The sequence below is a fragment of the Gracilinanus agilis genome, chromosome 5 (assembly GCF_016433145.1).
Source record: "Gracilinanus agilis isolate LMUSP501 chromosome 5, AgileGrace, whole genome shotgun sequence".
Classification (NCBI taxonomy): Eukaryota; Metazoa; Chordata; class Mammalia; order Didelphimorphia; family Didelphidae; genus Gracilinanus; species Gracilinanus agilis.
In genome coordinates, this window is record NC_058134.1 from 214,033,759 (window position 1) to 214,059,194 (window position 25,436).

At 35.1% G+C, this 25,436-nt stretch overlaps 1 protein-coding gene across 1 annotated transcript in view; it reads right to left on the bottom strand.

The window, feature by feature from the left end:
- Window positions 1–15,623, bottom strand: part of PPHLN1 (periphilin 1) — a 135,985-nt gene extending 120,362 nt beyond the window's left edge. The window contains exons 1-2 of the mRNA XM_044679109.1: window positions 15,298–15,623; window positions 1,554–1,721 (exon numbers count right to left, since the gene is read on the bottom strand). Of these exons, the coding sequence (XP_044535044.1) occupies window positions 1,554–1,721; window positions 15,298–15,504 (375 nt within the window). The 5' untranslated portion in view covers window positions 15,505–15,623. The remainder of the gene's footprint in view (window positions 1–1,553; window positions 1,722–15,297) is intronic.
- Between the last annotated feature and the right edge of the window lie 9,813 nt (window positions 15,624–25,436).

A 25,436-nucleotide genomic window follows, 5' to 3' on the forward strand; every position in this document is an offset into this window, starting at 1 on the left:
TATGTGATAGAATATTACTGTATTTTAAGAAATGATGAAATTTTAGAAAAATCTTCAAGGATTTGTATGAACAAAGTGAAGTAGACAGAACAACTTGAAAGAATTATGAATCCTAATCAACACAAGAGAAGCAATCACACTTTGAGAAACCTCCTGATATGATAAAAGATGTTATTCATCACCTCAACAGAAAGCTGATAGATTCTGAATGTAGTCGAAGCACAATTTTTTAAAAATTTTGTTAAATGAATCTAGGCTCAAATTTCTCCATATGCCTTATAAATTAGTCAGTAAATCAATCAATAAACATTTATTAAGTGTCTACTACATGCCAGACACTATACTAAGTGTACTGAAAAAGAGCAAAACATAGTCCTTGTTCTCAAGAAGCTCACAACCTATTGCAAGAGACACAAACAAATGAGTTACATGTAGGATAAATAGGAAATAATTTAAAGAGGGAAGGTACAAGAATTAAGAGGAACTGGGAAAGAATTCTTGTAGAAAATGGGATTTTAGTTGGAACTTAATGGAAGCCAGAAGGCAGAGGTGAGGAAGGAGAGCATCCAAGGCATGGGAGAGAACCAGGGAAAATGACCAGAACAAAGAGATGGATTATCTTATCTGTGGACCAGCAAGGAAGCCATTAACCTATTAATGTCAATTATTGCCCCAGCACCCTGCCAATCCTCCAGACTCTAAACCTAGATAAAATTCTCAACATCTCACTATCTCTCATCTCTCTCTCCCATATCCAATCTAATGCCTTGGCCTATCGTTTTCATCTCTGTTGCATCTTTAATATCTCCCCTTCTCTCCTCTCATAAAGCCATTTTCCCCATACAGACCCTCATCATCTCACTCCTAGGCTATTGCCAAAACCTAGATGGTTACACTGCCTGCTACCAATCTCTCCCTACTCCAGGCCATCCTCTATTCAGATAGAAAAGTGATATTCTTAAGGTCTGAAATTGTCACCTCCTACTCCACAAGCTCCAGTGGTTCCCTATAACCTTTAGGATCAAATACAAAATCTTCTATTTGACATTCAAAGTCCTACATAACCTAAACCAACCCATCTATCTTTCCAGACTTCTTACAACTTACATCTTGACACTCTTTGATTCAGTGAGAATTGTCATGTTTACCAAGTGCACATCACACACACACACACACACACACACACTCATCATATATACTGAATTTTGACAACTAACCAAAATGAATTCTACTGCCTTCTTTTAACTCAAAGCAATTACAGATGGATATTCAATGTTAAGAATACCCACATACAGAGGGACCATCTATTCATTCTCAGTTGCGTGCCATGGCAATAGATGAACCAATCACTTGCCCCTCTGGTGAAAAGAGTATGGATGAGGATAGGCTGCCTATATATAGTTCTCATCGACTACTTCTATGCAGTGGGCATTTTAAGACCATCAAGCTAGAATGATTTTCTCAATTGTCTAGATGGCCATATAGGAGTCAAAAATTGAATCCAATCAACTTAAGTATAGGAACAAAAAAGTTACGGGGGGAAATTTACATACGCCTCTGTGGGGTGTACCACTTCTTCGATCATGAGAAAAACTGCGGCCCTCGTCATATTCTTGGTAATCAACAAGATTGTAATCATATCTATTGTAGCCTCCTTCACCAGGTTTGTCTAGCAGTGGTGGTTTCTTGGATATAATATTAACTACTCTAAGGTAGTCATCCTAAAATAGACAAAAAGAAATATATGAAATCACTAATTTCACTATTGGAATGGCTTTTTTTAAAAGCACAGGAGTCTTTCCCTTGAAATAAATGGATAAATTTGAAAAAAATCTTATTAAAGTCTTTTTAAAAGACTAGAAAATTTTAAACAAACTATTTACTGAAATAAAGCTATTTTTCTTTTTCCATTAAAGTAGATAAGCTAGGTGTGAAAATATTTAGAAAAACTATTTAAAAAGCTCTATAAATATATATTATAACTGAGCTAAATATATTTGTGTGGATTGGTGAAAGGTAAGTAAAAAGCCGATAGTATATTCATTACTCTCAGCATCTCTGAACTTCTGCAAAACAGAGTAAATGACCAAAATTAGTGGCCATTTTCTTTTTAGCTTGTCTATTAATTTAGAGTCTGCAAGCACAACAGCTATTAAATTAGACAGATGAATGGTGTTTTGAAGCAATAAAATCACTCATTTCAATCATGAAAAGATGATCATACTGCTGATTATGTTAAATTTAGTTCTAAAGAGGCTGTTTTCAAATTTTCTTTAAACCTTTAGGACTTATTTGGAACATAACTCAATTGGTATCTTAAGTTCAAGGCAAAAAAAGAATTCATAAAACATGGAATTTACCAACATAATTTCACTTACCTTATTCTCTAAAAACCAATCTGTGGGTTGTGATGAGTTTCATATACTTATAAAACTGTGTGTGCATATATGTATGATTGTGTATAAAAGGCTATATAGAATAACTCCTCTGAGATGAGGATAGATATATGTTAGAATTCTAAATACTTATATTTGAATATGAATTGGTAATGATGTGGTAATGCTAATAATGAAAGTTATAGTAAAGATAAGTAAACATATAGTTCAATTTCTCAAACACTGATTCAAGATTATTGTTCATGAAAAGCTCCACTGTCTGATTAGGCAATCTGGCTTCTAAACTCATCATTCAAATGAAAGTGCTTTACCCAAGATTCCAATACAACTCTTAATCGCCAAATATAACGGTGTATTTGTATTCTCAATCTTCATCCTGTGTTCTCTGTGTAGCCTTTGACACTGTCGATGACACTCTTTTCATGAATATTCTTTCCTCTCTAGGTTTTTGTTAATTCAGCTCTCCCTCTAGTTCTTCTCCTACCTGTCTGACTGCTCCTCAGTCTCCTTTGATGAATTTTGAATCCAAGCCAAGGACTGCTTTTTTTAATTGAAATTCTTGATTATAAATCACATTTAAAGATGTCCTACCATATTGTCATAGAGCCATTGAGTTTAATATTCTATTTCTATGTTTATGTTAAGGGGGAGGGGAGGATCAATTTAAAAGAGAGTGTCAGGGCATCTATGTGAAACAATAGACTGCCAGGCCTAGAGTTGGGAGGACCTTGGTTCAAATCAGACTTTAGACATTTCCTAAGTGTGTAACTCTGGGCAAATCACTTAACCCCTAAGCTCTTGCCTTTCTGTCTTGAGAGTTGTTACTAAAACAGAAAGTGAAGGTTTAGAAATAAGATCGTATAACAACAAAGAAGTAGAAGTATTCTGTATAACTCAAAAGTCAGGTGATATAACACTCTCATTTTGCAGATGACAAAACTGAGGTCCAAGATTGGAGAAGTAATAAGCCTAAGGGGTATGCAAAGTTAAAGGGAAAGGAACAAATAAAACCATGACTACTTAATGAAAATGCTATTTTTACATGACTATATCTGCCAAACTGTCTACTTCATGGAATCTATTCATAATTTTCTTAAATCATTTATTTTAGTCTTACCATTTCTAATTTTTCTATATTCCTATTTAACAATATAATTTTTGCACAATACCATTTATTTGGATAGCAAAAACTAAAATCTTTCATGTGCCTAAAATAACTTCATTCAAGTTCAAAGTAATACTAGTTTTCTTCTACAAGGACTATAAGTTCAGGTTGATTCTAGGAATATTTTTATATACTCTATTATTATATTTTTCAAATGGAAAACTCCTTTTATGCCATACTGCTAAAAGCTCCTTCAATTCTTTAAGGATAATGTCACTATTTTCAATATTAAATAATTTGAAAAATGAAAACAGAAGGGACTTAAATATAAGGTCAAGATGGAGATTAATGACCATTTTGACCACAAAAGGTTATTGGTTAGATTGATAAGTTAAGAAAATATGCTAGGAAGAGTCCAAGGGCCTAAAAGGCAATGGCCATATGATCTCATTAAAGTGGTAATGTATCTTCCATAGATCTTCCAGCATCTAATCCTCACTCTATGGAATACTAATCAATGATTTTTTCAAAATCCTCCAAAGGGATCATACTCAAAGTAACAAGGGTCTTCCTATGGTTTTTTTTTTCTTTCCTCTTCATTATTATTATTTATTATAATAGAACTTATTTATAAGTGTCTCAGCACCTCCCTGTCTCATCAAAGGCATTATCTGGAATATATATATATATATATATATACACACATATATATATACATACATATACACATACATACATACATACACACACACACATATTGTCCTTCGTGTTTCTATTTTTCAGTTCTTTCTCTGGAGGTAAAATTCACAATTTAATCTTCAAGTATTAAATCTGTATTTGTTTATAATATCCTCTTGGTTCTACTCAATAGTTCTTTAAATATTTCACGAAAAACAATACAAAGCTACCCATTCTACAATTTCTCAAACTCAATTCTCTGCTAGTCCATCACCCTCTTATGAGCTATACTCTCTTTTTCCCATTTTGACCCTTCCTTGGTAGTTCCACTCTACACCATCCTCTTGAGTCCTCAGCCTCCTTATCATGTCACTAATCTTGCCCTAGGCCAAGCCTCTGCCTTGGATCACTCCCAACACTGCCTTTGAACTTCATTAAGGGCTGCTGAAAGAAGGTAGAGAAAAATCACAAAACCATACTGACTAGATTCACTATAAATTTATTTTACATGTTGTTGTTTGTCCTGTATTTTTGAAGAGGACCAATTGATATCACAGGGTGGTCTTGAATTGTGCATGATATTTGATTTAGGTGAGACAGAGTTGCACAAAGTCATCATCAGCCTTACTCTCTCTTTCAGAGTCACTGAAGGCCAGCAATAAGACACATGTCAGGACAACTACTGATGGTCTGGGATGCAGAGGATGACTTTGATGTCATCAGTGTCTGACTATAAACTCTAAGCACTCCACAGCACTACCTTCAGCCCTCTTAATGGCTGTTAGAACAAACTGTTCTCATCTGTGCATCCTGCAGGGACAAGTTTTCACTTGCTTGGGATAGACATCCCTCTAACTCAATGATGGGTTTCTGGCTCATTGGTTACCCTCAACCGGGTAAGTGGGGCTAAACCAGATTGAGGATATGTTATATAACCTCAAATGTACTCTCACTACTCCTAGGTAATCCTTCCCTAACTCACTTCCTCCCCCCGCCCCCCAGCAGCTGTTCCAAACCTTTGAATCACTCCTGAGACCTCTCATACTTCCTCCAATTCCCATCTTCTCAACTAAGAACTTTGCCTCAGATTTAAATGAAAAAATTAAGGCTGTTCTCTTTTTGTTGTTTACAATTTGCTTAGGAATATGTGAAATGTATGTGTACTAATATGAATATCCTCTGTTTTTAAGTTCACTTTGGATTTGTTTTACTTTGATACTTTTTTCTCTTGATTTTGTGACTATTTTTCTTGATGTAATCATAATATGTATTTTTCTTATCTCTTTCCTTCCCTTCTCATATCTTCATGTTTCTTTATATTTCCAATATTTTTCATTTCAATAATACGATCCATGATATTTAAATATTACAATCTATCCAGCCATTTCTCTGAATCACTGAATTTGTATTACTTCTGGTTATTTTGCCATTACAAACAAATCTTCCAATAATATTTTCATATATACATGGTTTTTTACCCTCTTAATAATACCTTTTGGGTCTAATCCTAGTTATGGGATCCCTAAAGCAAAGAGTATGTACAGCTTTACAATTCTCAATGTATATTTTTATCTTGTTTTCTGCTCTAGGTAATGTTAGGTCTGTTTCTCCATGTTCCTATCAGCATTTAATTTGATCAATTTAACACATTTGGTTCTTTACTAGAATCATATTTAACTAAGATTGGTCTTTAGGCAGTAGAGACAATTTGCTGCTAGGACCAAACTCTTTCCAAAACCAACTCTTTCCAGCTTGGTCATACTCAATGGAACTTTTGTTCCAATGCCAGAACTCCTCAGAAATGCAGTATTACCTTCATACTATGATGAGTGTTAAAGAAAGATTTTTGCAGAATACTCTCTAAACTATTGTTGTCCCACCAGAATCTATGTTTGGATTATGTGAATGCTCAGGCTTGGATCTACTATTAACTTCATGCAGGTGTGTGGGAACTCTCCAGATGTCTATTATATTTAACTTATCTAAGGTTCAATTGATCTCCTTAACTTTGTGCTTATTTTTTGGTTAAATTTATCTAGTTCTGAGAAGGGAAAATTAAAATCCCCCAACCTAATTATTTTGTTATTTATTTCCATCTGTATCTTTAGTTTTTCCTTTAAAAATCTATATAACACTTGGTGAGTACAGTTCCAATATTAATACTGTTTCATTCTCCATAGTGCCCTTACCAACATAATGTATTTACCCTGTTCATCCCATCCAATTATATCATTTTAGCCCCAATTCTGTCAGAGATCGTGATTGCCACCCCTGCCTTCTTTGGATGAACTAAAGTATCAAATATTCTGCTCTAGCCCCTCTCTTTCACTCTATGGGCATCTCTCATTTTCCAAGTATTTCTTGTAAACAACATCGTCAGGTCTTGGATTTTGACCCTTTTTGCTATCCATTTTCTTTCCATGGATGAATTCATCTGATTTACATTCAATGTCATAGTTACTAACTGTCTATTTCCATCTACTCTGTTCCAACTCATTGTTTGTTGTTCCCCCACCACCACCACTTCCTTTCTTTCTGACATCCTTCCTCAAATGTCCAATTTCCTTTGTCCAATACCTCTCCAATGCACACCTTTTCCCCTAAATTCTCCCTTATCTTCTCCCCTTGCCCTCCTACTTCCAAACTGGCCCACCTTTCCAAAAGTCATTCCCTTGTCTCTTCCCCCTTACCTTTTAATTCTTATTCTATCCAGCTTTCATAAAAATCTCTTTCTTATCCCAAGCCCTCCAACCACACCCTCCTACTTCTTTATACAAGTTTAAATGTAAAACACATTACCTTTCTGGTCCTAAGAATCCCTCAGCAGCCCCTCACCTTACCCCACTACCACTTGATACATACTCTCCTCTAATTATACCTCCCTTTCCTCACTTTTCTTTATTCCCTTGCCCTACTTCTCTGTTAACTCACCCTTTCATCTTTTATTCTATCCCCTGAAGGAACTACTTTATGCTATCTCCCTTCAAGAAGATTTTTACCATTCTAATTTATCTGTTGTTCCCTCTTAATCCAGGTCTGATGGGAGTAGGGTTCTAGTATTACAAGCTCTCTACTTCCTTCTTGTCTTCTCTAAGGCAGACCCTCCACTCATTCTTCCTACTTTTGAGATAATTATTCTATCCTACTTCCTCCTGCTCTACTCTACTACCATTTTAGCTCATTCTAATACATTCACACACAACCTTGATTCTTCCATACAGACATGATTCTTTAAAATACCCAGGCAATGAAGCCATTCTCAAAGGCCCTAGATGACATTTTCCCATACAAGAATCAAACAATTAGAGCTTTTGGGTTGCTTATGATTGGTATTTCATTATCTTTGTATGTTTCTTATAGATCAAATTTTCTGCTGAGTTCTGGATTTCCCCCCAGGAATAGCTGAAACTCCTTTAGTATAATTATATATCAATTTAGTTTAAATATTGATTTTTTTTACCTTTTATAATTGTTCATCTTTGCTGGATATGTTATTCTTGGTTGTAAGCTCAGTTCTTTGGCTCAACGAAATGCTGTATTCCAAGTCCTGCGTTCTTTTAGTGTTGCAGCTGCTAAGTCTTGTGTAATTCTTTTTTATTCAAAGATATTTTACTTTCCCAGTAACATGTAATAATAATTTTCAACATAAATTTTCCAAAATTATAAAATCCAAACCATCTCCCTCCCACCATTCCCTCCCACTACTCAGGGATAGTAAGCAGTTTGATCTGGGCTATACATGTATTGTCATGCAAAACCCACTTCTATATTGGTCAATGAAGTAATAGCACACACAAACAAAAGCAACCCCCCCCAAAAAAACCTTAAGTAAACTGATGTGAAAGACAATATGCTCTGATCGCATTTGGCTCCAACAGTTCTTTCTACTGAAGTGTATAGCATTCCCCATCATAAATTCTTTAGAAATATCCCAGATCATTGCATTGTTGAGAGTAGCTAAGTTTTTCACAATTGATCACTGTATAATATTGCTGTTACTATGTATGATGCTCTCCCAGGTTCTACTTATTTTGCTCTGTATCAATTCATGTAGATCTTTCCAGCTTTCTGAAATCATTCTGCTTATCTTTTCTTATAGCACAATAGCATTCCATCACCAACACATACCACAATTTGTTCAGACATTCCCCAACTGATGGACAACCCTATAATTTCTATATCTTTGCCACCAAAAAAAGAGCTATTACAAATATTTTCTTGCAAGTAGATCCTTTAGTAGTTTTTATGATTTCTTTGGGATAAAGACATAGTAGTGGTATTATAGGATCAAAGGGAATGCACAATTTTATGGCCCTTTAGAACTAGTTCCAAATTGCCTTCCGGAATGGTTGGATCAGTTCACAACTCCACCAACAATGCCTTAATATCCCAATTTTAACACATCCAATCAAATTTATTACTTTCCATATTGGCCAATCAAATAGGTGTGAGGTGGTACCTCAACATTGTTTTAATTTGCATTTCTCTAATCAAGAGTGATTTAGAATATTTTTATATTATTGATAACTTTGATTTCTTAATCTAAAAACTGCTTGTTCATATCCTTTGACCACTTGTCAACTGAGGAATGACTTATATTCTTATAAATTTAACTTAGTTCTCTTGATGTGAGAAATTATACCTTTATCTGAGAAATCTGTTATAAAATTTTCCCCCAGTTTGTTGTTTCCCTTCTAATCTCATTTTGTTTGTACAAGAACTTTTTAATTTAATATATTCAAAATTGTTCATAATATAATCAAAATCATTCACCTTATAATGCTCTTGTTTGGTCATAAATTCTTTCCTTCTCCAAATATCTATCAGGTAAACTATTCTATGTTCCCCTAATTTACTTATGGTATTATTCTTTATATCTAAATCATATACCCATCTTGATCTTATGTTGGTATAGGACAGTGATAGTGAACCTTTTGGAACTTTTTAGGAACCCAGTGCCCATGTCCCACCCACACACCCATACTGCATTCTCATGCCCACTTCCCATTGCGTGCCATGCCCCCTACAATTGCATACTCTGCTCCATGACTGCATGCAGTGCTCCACCCACCCCTGCATTTGGGGGGCAAGGCCTGGGAGCAAGGCTGAGCTCTGTGGGAAGGCTCCAGTGCCCCATATCTGCCCCTTACATTTGGGGGGAGTCAGGGCCAGGCTACCTACCCTGGGCCAGCTGCACTCCTCAGGAAAGGCTGTGCCCCTTGGAGCTGGCCAAGCTCAGCCCCTGCAACAGTGGAGAGAGCCTAGAATGCCCCACTCCCTGCATTGGGGGGCGGGGCCAGACTCCCAGCCAGCCAAACCAGAAACCTGTGCGAACCCACAAAAAGGTCTCTGCATATCATCCTTGGCACACGTGCCATAGGTTTACCATCATGGATATAGGATGTAAGATACTGGTCTATATCTAGTTTCTGCCATATAGTTTTCAAAATTTCCCAGACGTTCTTGTTAAATAGTGAGTTCTTATCCCAAAAGCTAGGGTCTTTGGGTTTATCAAACAATAGATTAGCCCTGGGAAATGTACAGAAAGATAAAGGCCAAAGTTCAGAAGCTAGCAGCAATAGTCTGGTTCAGGACTAAAGAGCAAAGCAGTCTATTATGACCAACAAAAAGTCCGGCCTACAAAAGAATAATCAGGACAGGAATCCTAGGCCAAAGGAAAGCCTATAATTACGCCACTCTAAACCAATAGTTTTTCATCAGGCTGACAAGGGCTGAGTCCAGTGGGAGTCCACTTTTATATAGAACCAAGTCAAAGTCAAAAAATTGTAGATCTCACACCAGAGTGTAGCAACAATCAAACTTTGCTACCAATCAGAACAATTTGAGAGCAACAAAAGTTTCTAGGTTTCCAGCCTGTCACTGAGATGCTAGAATAAAACAAGAATCAAAATGCCAAGAAAGAAACAGGAATTAGCCCAGACCATCCTTCCAAATATACTACTGAGCCCAGAACTAGTATCAAGTCCAAAGACAGGAGTAACTAGGAGATAATAAAAATAAGAGAGGAAATATACAAAATTTGAAAGAAAAAATCCCAACAGGCACAATAAAATTAAAAGCTAATTCTTTAGAAAATAAACTTAGACAATCATAAAAATAAGAATAGAAAATCAAATCTATAAAATAGCAAGTAAGCAAGGTGAAATCTCAGCACAACCAGAAAAATAAAAATAAACAAAATATATTACACAGAATTATATGCAACAAAACTGCGAATACAAAAGAAATGAATAATACTTAAAAAAATATAAAACACAAATTAACAGAAAGCCTTAAATGATCCAATCTCAGAAAAGGAGGCATAGAAAACAGAAAAGGAAATAGCTGAAAAAAATGAAAACAAGTTTGATTTCATTACATTCACAGGAGAATTCTATCAAAGTTTTAAAAAAAAAGTAGTACCCATACTTCACAAATTATTCTCAAAAGCTGAAAAAGAAAGTAACTTGCCAGAATCCTTTTATGAGACAAATACAGTCCTAATGTTTAAACACAAGAAAGATAAAAACACTCAAGAAAAACTATAGGACAATATCATTAATGAATTTATAACAAAAAATTCAAAAGAAACCCGATCGGAATATAGAAATTTATCCAAAAAAAATCAATCATTATGACCAAATAAGATTTATACCAGGGATTCGAAGATGGTTCAATATTAGGAAAACGATCAACATGATTAATCATATCAAAAACCAAAAAAATCTAAAACTACAGCATCATCTTAATAGATGTAGAAAAAGCCTTTGACAAAAAACAAGACACTCTTTTATGTTAAAAACTCTTACAAAGTATAGGCACAGGGGGAAATTTTTTAATATCACAAAAAGTACCCATCACATGAAGTAGAATCTTTTCCATCAAACACAAGAATAAAGCAAGAATGTTTGTTTTCCTTACTATTATTTGACATAAGAAATGCTAACAATGAGACAAGAGAAAGAAATTAAAGGCATAAAAACAAGTAAAATGGGGATATACAAAAGTATCCCTACTTACTAATTATATCAGTGATTCCCAAAGTGGGCGCCACCACGCCCTGGTGGGTGCTGCAGCTATCCAGGGGAGCAGTGATGGCCACAGGTGCATTTGGGGGAGGTGAATAACTGTAAGGGGGCTGTGATAGTATGTGACAGGGGGCGCTAAGTAATTTTTTTTCTGAAAGGGGGCAGTAGGCCAAAAAAGTCTGGGAACCACTGGATTATATGATGGTTTGCTAGAGAACTGGCAGAAACTAACTGAGACAACAGCTTTAGAAAAGATGCAGGTTACAAAAATAAATTAAAAAAAAAAATCAACCACACTTCTAAATAATAGCCCAAGAAGCAATCATAGAAAGGGAAATCCCATTCTAAATAGCTATGAAATACATAAAATATTTAGGGATCAATCTATCAAAGCACACAAAAGACTTGAATAGATTTCATTACAGAATGCTCACTCAAAAAATAAAGAACAATTTAAATAGCTGGATGCTAGACCATGTCAAAATAATAAAAATGACAATAATACCTAAATTAATTTTCACTTTTAATGGCATATTAATCAAATTACCAAGGGGATATTTTACATAACTAGTCAAGAAAAACAAAAGCTCTAAAGTAACAAGAAATGATGAAAAGAATCTGGGACCAAAAGACAATAGTACTTCCAGCCCTCAAATTGTTTTATAAAACTGCAGTGATCAAAAACATCTAGTACTAGTTAAAAAGAAAAAGAGACAGATCAATGTACAGACTAGACAAGAGAGAATCAAAAAACAGAAATCAAAAGTCCAGTGTTTTGACCAAAAAAACTGTTTTCAGGAGTAGCCTTATTCCCCTATTAACAAGGGGAAATAGTATTGCTGACAACAGTTACCCACCCAGGTAACAAATGGACTCCCACTGGTGGTCTCTATACAGAAAGATAAACAGTCTAGCTGGGACTTTCAACAATACCCAAGTCAGACCAAGCAAGATTTTTACAATCAGATGAATATTCCTCTAGGTGTACATCTAGGATGTACGTTGGAAACAGGAACCATGACTTTTCAATACATTACTGACATTTCTTGGCTTTCTGGGAAACTCCTTTGCCTTAAAAGTTGGCATCTGTCTACCTTGAACATTCACATCCAGAATTTGATGAAAGATATGGGAAGATGACCACTATCTCCAGAACCTAGTCCTTCAATGAATTTAATAGTTATATTCAGAAAACCAAATAACTATATATTGGTAGCCTTAGAGGGAGGAACCTGAGCCCCATCAACACTGAATTCTAGGATATACAGAGAAACATAGTGGCTAATACCAAGACTTGATGCAAAAAGAAGCACTCTCACAAAGGATTCCAAAGCCAACAATTTCTCTAAGAATGCAACCAGGATGTGAAGCATCTAACATGCATTCCAACTTTGCTAAAACTTACAGTGTTGCTGTGTTTTGTATCATGTCTTAACTTTAATAATGGCTACCAAGCACTCAGTAAGTACCAGGCACCAGCACTTCTGGCACGCCAGAAAACAATTTGAAGCACTACTCACCCTTAAACTATAGTACCAGCATGGCTAGATAAAGAAAGGAAAGGAATTAGCTGTAGTTACTGTTGACATTTTTGTTTAAGGAGAAATAGACCTGCAATTTCATTGTTGTAAGGAATTCCTAGAGGAAATTATTTCTATCAATGTACAATGGAGCATTCTCTGCAACATAAAGTCTCCAACAGTTGCCTGGTGTGCTGAGAGGTTAAGTGGCTCCATGAAGAACTTAATGAAGACCTTTGAAAGTTTATTCAACATATAATATAATAATTGGCCATTTCAATGAAAAAGGAACCTAAGGAGAGGGACATGAAAAAATATTTCAGAAAAGATGGTTCAGGATCAAAAAGTTAATAAGGGAGGGAAAAATTACAGACTATACTAAAACCATGCCTATATGATTCTGTGTTTCATGAAGTAGTGCATTTGTGGGTGATGGAAAGACTGAGGACATGATCATCTCTGTTTGGATGTAATAGGGTGGACTAGGTCATGGTAAATAAGTTGAGGAATTCAGTGGATAGGGTAGTTGGGGGGAGAATCCATATGTGTGCTTTAGTCCCCCCTAAGTATGAGGGCAGGAGTTTGAAAGGAGAGAAAAACTATGAGCTAGGTAATTAAACTAACTGAGGAAGGAAGGAGCATGGAGGTCTGCAGACAATAAATACCAGGATTTTGATTGCTGGTAGATATTAATTGCATGAACTTCAGAGGAGGAAAGATTACAAAATGATGAAGATATACTAGAAGTGGCAATGGGGACCAAGGAGTTGCCCATTCCCCTGCTTCAACCCATGAATAAAAGCGAATGAATAAAGGTACAGCTAGTAATGGAAAGGGCAAACAAGGAGATTGTGTCATCAGCAGGGAGCCAGATTTTAGTAACAGCTAAAAGATCAAAGGAATGGAAAAGTTAAAGATTTAGGATGAAGGGAAATTTGTTGCCCATGGAACAAGAATTCTAGAGGGCACAAAAGAAAGGGTAGATGATGTTTGTTTGGTTAAGGATGAAGGGAATAAGGAATCTGGTGGCTTGGATGGAGAATGTGGCTTAGATGATGAACTACAAGGGTTCTGAATCAGTGGGATAGGTAGGGTCTGACGAGATTTGAAAATATTCATCACTGAGTGGAAGGTGCTAGGCACCCTCTTCTATCTAGTAAAAAATAGAAGGTAGTGGTCAGATGATCAGCCCTGTTTCACAACTTCTTTTCCCTCTTGAGACTGGAGATTAGGCAAGTGACAGCATGGCAAGAAATGAAGTCAAACTTGTCTAGTAGAAGATGGAAGTCTTGCTCATCACTCTTCCCCTTCTCTTAAGAGGCAGGCACAGCAGTAGATAGAAGGCCTGAAGTCAAAGAGAGAAAGGTGCTCCTCTTTCTACTGAAGGCTCTTTATAAACATGGTTAGCAGGTGATGGAAGGTATGTCAAGATCAGAGGTCTCAGTCCACTCCTCGTTAGAGGATAGAGAATAGCCCCAGCCCCTTACTTGGTTGTGCACTGAAGACAGTAATAAATTAAGGCTAAATTGAATAGGATCATAGATCTAGAGCTAGGAGGGTAACTCAGAGGTCATATCATTTTAAATATGAGGAAAATGAGGACCTATCCTGGAAAGGAAGCATTAGAGGTAAGATTTGAACCAACATTCTCAGTTCCTTGGAAGAAGAAAGTAGGCTCAAATGCACTTGGAAACTTGCTCAGTATTTCAGGAAACCCTAAGGTTCTCACTGAAACAAAAAATCTTTTTACTACAATGTTCTTTCAGTGATGCATATTACTGTAAATCATGGAATATCAAGATATGTTTAAATATCACATGTTAATTTCCAGAGTAAAATCCTTAAAGATGTTAGCTACTCATCACAGCTTTGTAACATCTGGAATTATGAAGAACATGCCATCTATTTTGTTAATCATATCAGTGATAAAAATGTGAATCAATATAAGGCAATCACAGCCCTGGAGCATACTACTAGAAAATTAGCTCTAAGATGACACCCCCCCTCCCAAAAAAGCCAACCATTAAAGTCTATTCTTTAGGTCCAGGCATTAAACTACTTTAGAATTTGCCTAGTGGTTCTACCAACTATAGCACATTTTTTCATTTTTGTCCAAATGATTCACACTTGAAAAATATTTTGCTACAATCTGGGTAAACTATATCTATAATATTCACCGAATATGCCTGTCTTATATGCTGGTCACTAGCTTTACAACTCTGGAAAAAACATAATCTTTCCAAATTTCAGTTATCTATTCTGTAAAATAGGAAAACACTTTGGAAATTTTGAAGAATTACACAAACATAAGTTATTAACACCATATTAATGCTTCTATTCAAACTATATGAAAGACATCTGTGCTTCATTTTTGATTACTTTATTTCCAATGGAAAAGTAAGAAAGTAATACCAATTATCCAAACGATATTTTAAGAAGTTTGACTTTCTTTTTTTAAGTTCTATGGAATTTTACTGTTTCCTCTGAAAATCAAAGTAATGGTTTTAAAGAGTGTCTATTAAAAATTTTTTGAGTTATTTTCTGTTATTCTGCTTCTAGGAACAACTTACCTCAGGATGACTGCGAGGAGGCAAGCGCTCTCTTGGAAGTCTGTCATATTCATAGCGTCCATCAGACCATATATCATCTCTTCTATAAGCCACTAAGAAGTAAAAAAAAAAACAAACAAAAAAAACCCACTGAATCATAGTTTGAATACTGATTAGAAGACTACTTAACAAACTCCTTAGCTGAGCAGTCAAAGCCCTTGACAGCATAACTCCAAAATACTTTTCAAACTTTTATATTATGCCTCCTTTACACATTTGATGACTTAACAAAAGTAGACATTTGTACTTTTATACAACCCTATCCCCACCTTTGTATATTTGCTTACTCATGAAATGCTCCTCATTCACCCATCTGAATGCTGAAGTACTGCTTATCTTTTTCCCCCAATAATATATTCTTTTCTAATTATCTATTAAAACACTTTTTAGCATTCATTTTCTAAAATTTTGAGTTCCATATTCTCTCTACTCTCCTTTCTACCCCCTCTTCCTGAGATGATAAGCAATTTGAAATAGGTAAGAAATGTAGAATCACTCAAAACATATTTCCATTTTAGTCATGTTGTGGAAGAAGAAAAACTATGAAAAGTAAAAATAGTATGCTTTAGTCTGCATTAAGAATCCATCATTTCTTTCTATGGACATGGACAGTATTTTTTTCATGAGTCGTTTGGATCACTGTAGTCCTGAGAACAGTCAGATCATATTTGTTTTCTGAGAATAGTCAGTACAATATTGTTGTTAATACACTATTGTACAATGTTCTCTTGGTTCTGCTCATTTCACTTTGCAACATTTCATGTAAGTCTTTGCAGGTTTTTCTGAAATCATCCCCCTCATCATTTTTTTTATGGCACAATATAGTATTCCATTACAATCATATACCATAACTTGTTCATTTATTCCCCAATTGATGGATACCCCCTCAATTTCAGATTCTTTGCCACCACAAAAAGAGCTGCCATATATTTTTTTGTAGAAATAGATCCATTTTTTCTTTTAAATTTCTTTAGGAAACAAATCTAGTAGTGGGATGCTGGATCAAAAGGTTATTCAGAGTTTTATAGCCTTTTGGGAATAATTTCAAATTACTCTCCCAAATGATTGGATCAATTCACAGTTCCCCCAAAAGTGCATTATTGTCCCAGTTTTCCCACATCCTCTCCAACTTTTTAGTATTTTTCTTTTCTGACATAGCCAATCTGATAGGCATGAAGTTGTACCTCAGAGTTGTTTTAATTTATATTTTTCTGATCAAGAGTGATTTAAGGCATTTTTTAATATAACTATAGGTAAACTTTGATTTCTTCCTCTGAAAACTGCTTGTTCATATTCTTTGGCCAATTATCAACTGGGTAATGACTTGTATTCTTATAAATTTGACTCAGTTCTCTACATATTTGAGAAATGAGGCCTTTGTCAGAGAAATATGCTGTAAAAATTTCTTCTAAACTTTCTGCTTTCCTTCTAGATATAAGCTGCATTGGTTTTGTTGATGCGAAAACCTTTTAAATTTAATATAATCAAAATTATCCAGTTTACATTTTGTAATACTCTCTATATCTTGTTTGGTCATAAATTCTTCACTTATCTGTAGATTCCATAGATAAACAGATAATCTATTCCATGTTCCCCTAATTTGCTTATGGTATTACCCTTTATATCTAAGTCAAGAACTTATTTTAATAAATGGCATGAATTGTTGGTCTATACCTAGTTTTTACTATATTGTTTCCCAGTTTTCCAAACAGTTTTTGTCAAAGAGTAAGTTCTTATTCTAATACCTTGAATCTCCAGGATTATCGAACATTAGAGAATCATGGTCATTTGCTACTGTGTATTGTGCAGCTATTCCATCTGTCTACTCCTCTATTTCTTAGCCAGTACCAGATTGTTTTGATGATTACTACTTTGTAAGTGCAATTGAGATTTGTTACATCTGGATCACAGTTCTTCACATTTTTTTTTCCATTAGTTCTCTTGATATTCTTGACCTTTTGTTCAACCAGATGATTTGTTATTTTTTTCTAGCCCTAAAAATAATTTTTTGGCAGTTTCATCAGTATGGCACTGAATAAATAATTTAGAACTGTTGTTTTATTATATTGGCTTGGCCTGCTCATGAGCAATTAACATTTTTCCAATGGTTTAGATAAGACTTTGCATGAAAAGTGTTTTGTAATTTTGTTCATGTGGTTGCTAGGTTTGTCTTGCAGGGAGATTCCCCAGGTATTTTATATTGTTCATAGCTATTTTAAAATGGAATTTCTCTTTCTATTTCTTGGTGCTATAATCTGTTGGTAATATATAGAAATATTGATGGATTTATGTGGATTTATTTTATATATGGCAACTTTGCTTAAGTTGTTAGTTATTTTAACTAGTTTTTTAGTTGATTCTCTACAATAATCTTAAGTATACCATCATATCATCTGCAAAGAGTAAGTTTTGTTTCCTTGTTGCCTATTCTAATTTCTTCAATTTCTTTTTCTTCTCTTATAACTAAAGCTAGTATTTCTAGTAAAATACTGAATAATAATGGTGATAATGGGCATCCTTACTTCATCCCTAATCTTATTAGAAAGGCTTCTAGCTTATCCTCACTACAGATAATGCTTGCTGATGGTTTTAGATGAATGCTACTCATCTCTTAAAGGAAATTTCCATTTATTCCTATGCCTCAGTAGATTGAGAGCCAGGTCTAGATATGGGAAGTCCTGGATTCAACTTTCACCTCGGACACATTCTAGCTGTGTGATCCTAGGCAAGTCACTTAACCCCCCCCTTTCCTAGCCCTTAAGGTTCTTCTGCTTAGGAATCAATACACAGTATGGATTCTAAGGCAGAAGATAAGGTATTTTTAAAAAATAGGAATCGGTGTTGTATTTTGTCAAAATCTTTTTCTGTATCTATTGATATATAGTCATCCTTCGCTATATCAGGGTTCACTTATCAAAGCTTCACTGTATTGCAGGTTTTTAAAAAATTTATCTCTAATTCTCTATCAGGCATTACACTTATCGTGGCTCACTATTGGTTGATGGACTGAAAGGCCAACCACAAAAGCTGTGTTCTGTATCCTGGGCACTGATTGGCTCAGTGATTATAGGTTAATAAGAGTGTGGAAAAGGTTTATAGGAGAGTGGAAAGGGGTTCATAAAGCCTCAAAATATATATAAATAATAAAATAAATATAACACTGCTACTCTGTAGATTTTTACCTATCATGGGCTATTATGGAATGTAACTCCCCATAATAGGTGAGGGATCACTATAATTATTATCTTTGTTGTTCCTATTCTTGAGATGGTCACTTATGGGAATAAATTTCCTAATATTCAACTAGCCCTGCATTCCTGGTATAAATACCACCTGGTCATAACGTATGAACTTTGTGCTATATTGTTGTAATGTCTTTGCTAGTATTTTATTTAAAAATTTTGCATCAGTATTCATCAGGGGAAGTTTTATGATGATTAAACATTTCAAGAGATCAATTCTGAGTAAGAAAATCGATTTGTTTATGAGGCTAGCAATAACAAATAATTAATTGATCAGTTGATCTCTTTTGGTGATCAAAGACAAAAGCTGACAGATCCTGAGTCATTAAATACAAATTTGGAAGCTAATGATTCAACCTTTCTTCTAGACAGGCCAAGGCATTTCCAAATGGTAAATGGGGAGGTGGTTCAACAGTCTAGTCCGTCCCCCATTCCTTGATTGATGATGGAAAATCACATGCCCAATCTTAGTATTCTAATGTTTAGGAGAAATCAGGTTCTACCCTTAACGGTGACATTATCTGTTCATTGCAATGTGGAATTCAAGGACTTTGTCTGGCTGCCCAAAGATATACCTGGCCTGAGCTAGTTCTTATTTACTGAGCTAGATAGAATCCACAATCTCTTTTTCAAACTACCTAACATAGAAGATGCTCTAAGACAGGGTTAAGTGAAGAGCATTCTTTGAGTTTGTTAGGAACTATGGAGTGATAGAGGTTTGAATGATAGATCTGAGCCTTGGTTTAGAGAAATAATATTATATTTAAATAAATCTTCTCAGTCTATAATTTTCTTCCTCTGTTTTATCACTATAGTAGAGCTGAATCAATGGATATGGGAGAACAACCATACTACCAGAACCACGACTTTTGTGTTTTGGTGCCATTATTACAGTAAAGAAGGACTTTCTTAAACAAAGGCAATAGGATAACAATACAATGAATGAGATCAGAGAGAATACTAGAGGGAATAAGGGAAATTTCTGCATGGGTGTGCATGGATAAGGAGACATAAGGAGATGAGTCATGTATTAGTCTGGCTGACTTCACCATGTTACAGCCTTTACTTGTTATGTGAATGGTTTGAAACTTATAAACTGTTTGCTCTTTTATTTTCTAGAATTTTCCAAAAATTTTTCCCCTGTAGTTAACTACAGGTACATGAATCAGCAGATACTGAAATAAAAGGATATGGGGGTCACAAACATAGTTGCCTTATTTCCCTTCCTAATTGTAAATTATGGGGCAGAAGTTATTTGTTGTTTATCCATTTATCTCTTCTACTCCCACTCTATTTTCCAAGCCTTGCAGAAGGTAATGTTTAATACTGTATTGGTTGGAACATAGACTATGTTTCCCTTCACTCCTTAAAAAATTTATTTGTGGGGGCAGCTGGGTAGCTCAGTGGATTGAGAGTCAGTTCTAGAGACGGGAGGTCCTAGGTTCAAATCCGGCCTCAGACACTTCCCAGCTGTGTGACCCTGGGCAAGTCACTTGACCTCCATTGCCTACCCTTACCATTCTTCCACCTATGAGCCATACATAGAAGTTAAGGGTTTTAAAAAATAATAAAATAAAAAATTTATTTGTATTTTAAAAAAAAACTTGGGAGGCGGTTGGGTGGCTCAGTGGATTGAGAGTCAGGCCTAGAGATGAGAGGTCCTACGTCCCTGATGGCAAACCTATGACACGCGTGTCAGCACTGACCCATGTAGCCATTTTGTTTTGTTTTGTTTTGTTTTGTTTTTTAAACCCTTAATCTCGGTGTATTGTCTCATAGGTGGAAGAGTGGTAAGGGTGGGCAATGGGGGTCAAGTGACTTGCCCAGGGTCACACAGCTGGGAAGTGGCTGAGGCCGGGTTTGAACCTAGGACCTCCCATCTCTAGGCCTGACTCTCACTCCACTGAGCTACCCAGCTGCCCCCCCATGTAGCCATTTTTGATGACACACTACATACAGAGAAGTATGTTACTTAAACTATAAATATTGAAAAATTATGGTTTTTTTCTCAAAGTGACATACCACCTAAGTTATGCTCGTTTTTTGGCGAATTTTGATACACCAAGGTCAAAAAAGGTTGCCCATCACTGTCCTGGTTCAAATCTGGCCTCAGATACTTATTAGCTGTGTGACCCTGGACAAGTCACTTAACCCCCACTGCCTTTAAAAAAAAAACTTAAAGGCTACAATCAGCATTATTTATTAATGTATGTTTATATAAATATATGTATGTATACTTTTGCTTTCCAAGAAATATTGTTTAATAAGTGTGAGGCATAGTGGGCAGTATGTATTTGGTCTGAAATAGTAAATATTTGTTGAACTGAATTACAAAATTGAGAAGACGAGCAAAGAACATAAATGATTTACCTTCCTAATCAAGTAATCGTCTAGAAAATGCAAAGGAAAAAGAAAAGTGGGCCTCTGACAAGAAATGGATTAGTCAAATTGTTTAAGTGACTAAAAGATTAGTCAAATAGTTTCCCTTCTCCATCCAATAGTTTTAGAGAAAATTTAAACCTTTCAAAAACGGCTTCCTCTATTTTGAAGAAGTAGACATTTATACTATAATTTTAAAAAGTAAACATCAATAAAACTTAGAATAATCCTACGACCTTAGATAATTAATTTAAAAAGACTAAAAACATTAATGTTAATGAATTTGGCTAACTTGTCACCCCTCAAATAAATAAGAGCACTTACTTGGATGTTTTCAGGAATCAATTTTAAAGGGTTCAACAAGCTCCTATAGAGAAAAGAAGAAGTACAAATGTAAACAGTTGTTTCTATACAAAGAAATAAAAATAATGTAAAATAAAAAGGTATAAATATAAACCACACTGCCTTAAACTCCACAGCATTAAAAACACAAGACTCATTTATAATTGAAATGAATGAGAAATAGGATGAAGGAGATGAATAAGAAGGGGTATAAAATCTGAGGTCACATTTAAAATTTTCAACTCTAAATTCTTTTTCTTTTTAACAAAGGTAAATGGCTTGATGACTTCCATGGCATGCCCTGTTGGGTGAGTGTCATCTTCTCCACCCTTCCTCTTTCAGTTTCCTTTTGTGTTTCGTCTTTCCCCCATTAGCTCTTTGAGGGCAAGAACTGTTTTTCTTTTTCAATATTTGTATCCCCAGTGCTAACCTCAGTCCCTTGCACAGGACAGATACTTAATATATTTAGTTTACAGACTACTGAAAGGAACTTTATAGTGCTTTGTAGAGCCATGGAATCAAATAATGTCTGTTAAGGGCAATTCTATATTTAACATATTAAGGAAAAATAGGTGCAAAGTTAATTCGTTAATTCTGTAATATTGCCTTGGAATCTTTTTTTTTTGCCTTGAAAATACTTAGTAATAGTAATTTTAGATGTGACTTATTGAAGTTGAATATATAAAGAAAAGTCAAAAGATGATTTGCAAACTAAAAATTATCACACAAATATATATTCCAAATAAGTAAAAGTAAAAGAAATGAAGACAACTCTTTAAGTTTTCATCATCAACTGAAATGATACAGGTGAGGAAAGCATTGAATAGTCAATGTTGAATGGGCTGGGGTAAGAATAAGCATACTGTTATATCAAGTTGGAATAGTGAAGTGGTCCAATGATTCTAAGTTTCAATTTGGAATTTTGTAGAAAAATGATTGAACTGTCCATAGTTTCTCACTTAGTAATACTACAAAATGGAATATTTATAGAAGTAACTAAAAACTTTAAAGGAAGTTTTACATCAAGACAAATGTCTTAAAATACTAAGGCATAGGACAGTGATGGCAAACCTTTTAGAGACCATGTGCTGCCTTTCCCCGCCCCCCCCAAATGCCATAGCCCTGGGCACCTCCCATTACCCAAGAGAGGGGAGGAAGAGCTCCCATTGGGCTGCTAGGCAAAGGGGAGGGTGAAAAAATGTCCTCAACTCGGTGGAGACAGGGAAGGGAGCAGCTCTGCCCCCAAGTCACTCCGCCTTTCTAATAACAAACTCTGGCAGGCAGTGAGGCAGTGGCTCACGTGCCCACAGAGAGGTCTCTGTGTGCCCTTTTGGCACACATAACATAGGTTCACCATCATGGGCATAGAAATACAATACGAAGAGCCAAATTCTCTTCTTTCTTCTTTCCCACTTCTCCTATCTCCCTGAGAAAGAAAGCATTCTGATACAGATTTTACATGTGCAATAATTATGCCTTATAATACATTCAACATTTAGTTGCCCAACCTGTGCTTAAAGACCTCCAAATCTAATATCAAAAACACATGGGTAACTGACAAATACTTGAATATTAAGAGACATACATTATCCAATAAATAAGCGGTCAAAGCATATAAAGTTTTCAAAAGATGATTGATCAATAACTAAAAATGATTATGTTAAAATATGCACCTGATGACTAATAGTACGCATCACCTCTCAAAATTTCCATTCTATTTCTATTAGATTTAATTGTTAAGTGCCTTTTCCTAATATCAAGTTCAAATTTGTCTCTTTGCAAGTTCCACGCATTGCTCCTGTTTCTACATTCTGAGGCCAAGTCCAAGCTTTCTTCCAACAGTCTTTCAAATATCTGAACACAGGAATAATGACTCTGAGTCTTGTGCTCTAGATTAAACATGTTCAGTTCCACTAAATGATAAAAAAGAATGTTATAGTAAAATTGAATTCTAAGTGATAGAAAAGTCAATCAAGACGCTCCAAACAAGTAAAATTAATTATACCTCCTTCACATCAGAAACAAAAATTGAATATTTTTTCTACATTGTCAGAAATGGTCTTTTAGATGTTTTGTGCTGTTCTTTGTTGTAAGGCAGATTTCAATCTGGAGGTCGGGGAGGGGGGGTAGTGGGGGGACTGTGATTCATAACCAAAGGGCACTAATAAAATGTGTTTTTTAAAAGACAGTGTGGGAGAAAAACTAAAATCAAAAGGAATTTTTTTTAGCAATTCTGCTTTCAGTAGAAAAAGCTCCAGCACAATTCCAGAGAGTTAAATTTTCCAACCAGTACTATAGCCTTCCTTTGTGATAGCTTTATGACCTTTTCAAAAAAGATGTAGTAGAAGGTTATAGATGTAGTTGGAGTCAAAAGTTTTGGATTCAAGTCCTAGGCCTGCTATTTGTTAGCATTATCTTGAGCAAGCTATTTAGCCTCTCTGATGCTCAGCTTTCTCATCTGTAAAATAAAAAGGTTGGAGTTCATTTAGGCCCTACTTCCTTTGAAAAAGTGTTAGATTTGGAGGAAAGGATCTAGGTTGCCACTTGATACCTATATAACTTTGACCAAGTGCTTTAAACTCTGGCTTGTTTCCTCATTTGTAAAATAAGGAAATTAGACTAGAAGATTCCTAATGTTTTTTCTACTTAGATCTAAAGCACAGGTCAGTCTCAATCATGTCACTCCCAATACCATGCCTTTGCAACTAGCTATTCCATCTCCTTGGAATGCTTTATCCCTCACATCTCTGCCTTAGTTTCTCTGACTTCTTTCAAAGCCTTTCCTCAAATCCCAACTACTCAAGGAGGCTTTCTTCATTCCCCTAATTGCTAATGCTTTCCCCTCTCACAGGACCTTCTGTCTGAATTAAAATTATCTCCTCCATTAGAATATAAATTCCTTTGAATGTAGAGACTATATATCTGCCTCCCTTTGAATCCTAACCTTAATCTAGTTCTTGACACATAAATGAGCACTTCATAAACATTTGCTGAGTCATGTGACTCATCACTTGATAAACTTGGCTTTGACTCTGTTGAAAGTAGTCAAAATATTTCATCTTTTTTCCTTTCCTTTAAACATGCTTACCAAGTTAGAAGATGAAAGAAATGCTATAAAAAAAAAAAAGTAGATTTCATCAAAGTATGTATCAAATTTTCTTAGGGCCATCTATCCTTATAGGAAATAGGATTAGATGTGGGCATGAGTTGATTGAGCAGACCCTTAAAAATAATTATTAATGCTTTTTCACAATTGTCAAAATTATCTTAACTTTGAAATCACATCCATGGAACTTCCATGCTCAAAAATCTTCAGTGGTTTCTTGTGGTTTTAGGATAAAATATAACTTCTTGGGTATTTAAGGCCCTCTTAAAATTAGTTTACATTTCCAAATATTTCATATAATTCCCTTTCACACAATCTACTTTTCTGATAAAGTGGTTTACTAATTATTGTCCAAAATCAACATTCCATCTCTTTCCTCTAGTATTTTGAACAAGTAGTACCCTATGCCTGAAATGATCTTTTTCTTCATTTTTGTTACTTGTAAATCCTAACAGGTCATATGGCAGTTATCTGTCTTCCCTAAATCTCCTGCAAGAAGGGGAGAGGAGAGGAAAAGAATAAGCATTTACATAGTGCCTAAGTATTTTATTATATATTATATAGTGCTAAGTATTTTACAGGTATCATATCATTTCATCCTCATAACAAACTTATAAGGTAGGTGCTATTATTTTTTTGGTTTTGCAACTGAAGAGAACTGGGAGAGAAAGAAATTAAGTGACTTGCCCTGGGTAATACAGCTTACATGTATCTGAGGTCACATTTGAATTCTTGACTCCTGGCTCAGAGCTCTATCCATTTTGCCACATAGCTAACTCAGATGTGAGTTTTGATTTGTTCAAATTATCTTGCATTTCCTTACATGTATTTATGTTCTACTCTAGCAGAAGAGAAATTTCTTGAGAAAATGGATTGTTTCATTTTTGTTTTTGAACTTGTAATGTATCTTCCACAAAGTAAGTCTTTAATAAATATTTATTAAATTAAAACTGAAATGAAATTAGAACTTTGCTTTCATGAGTAACTGCATACTTTGTCAAATGAAAATTGTTAATAAGTAAACTTGAACC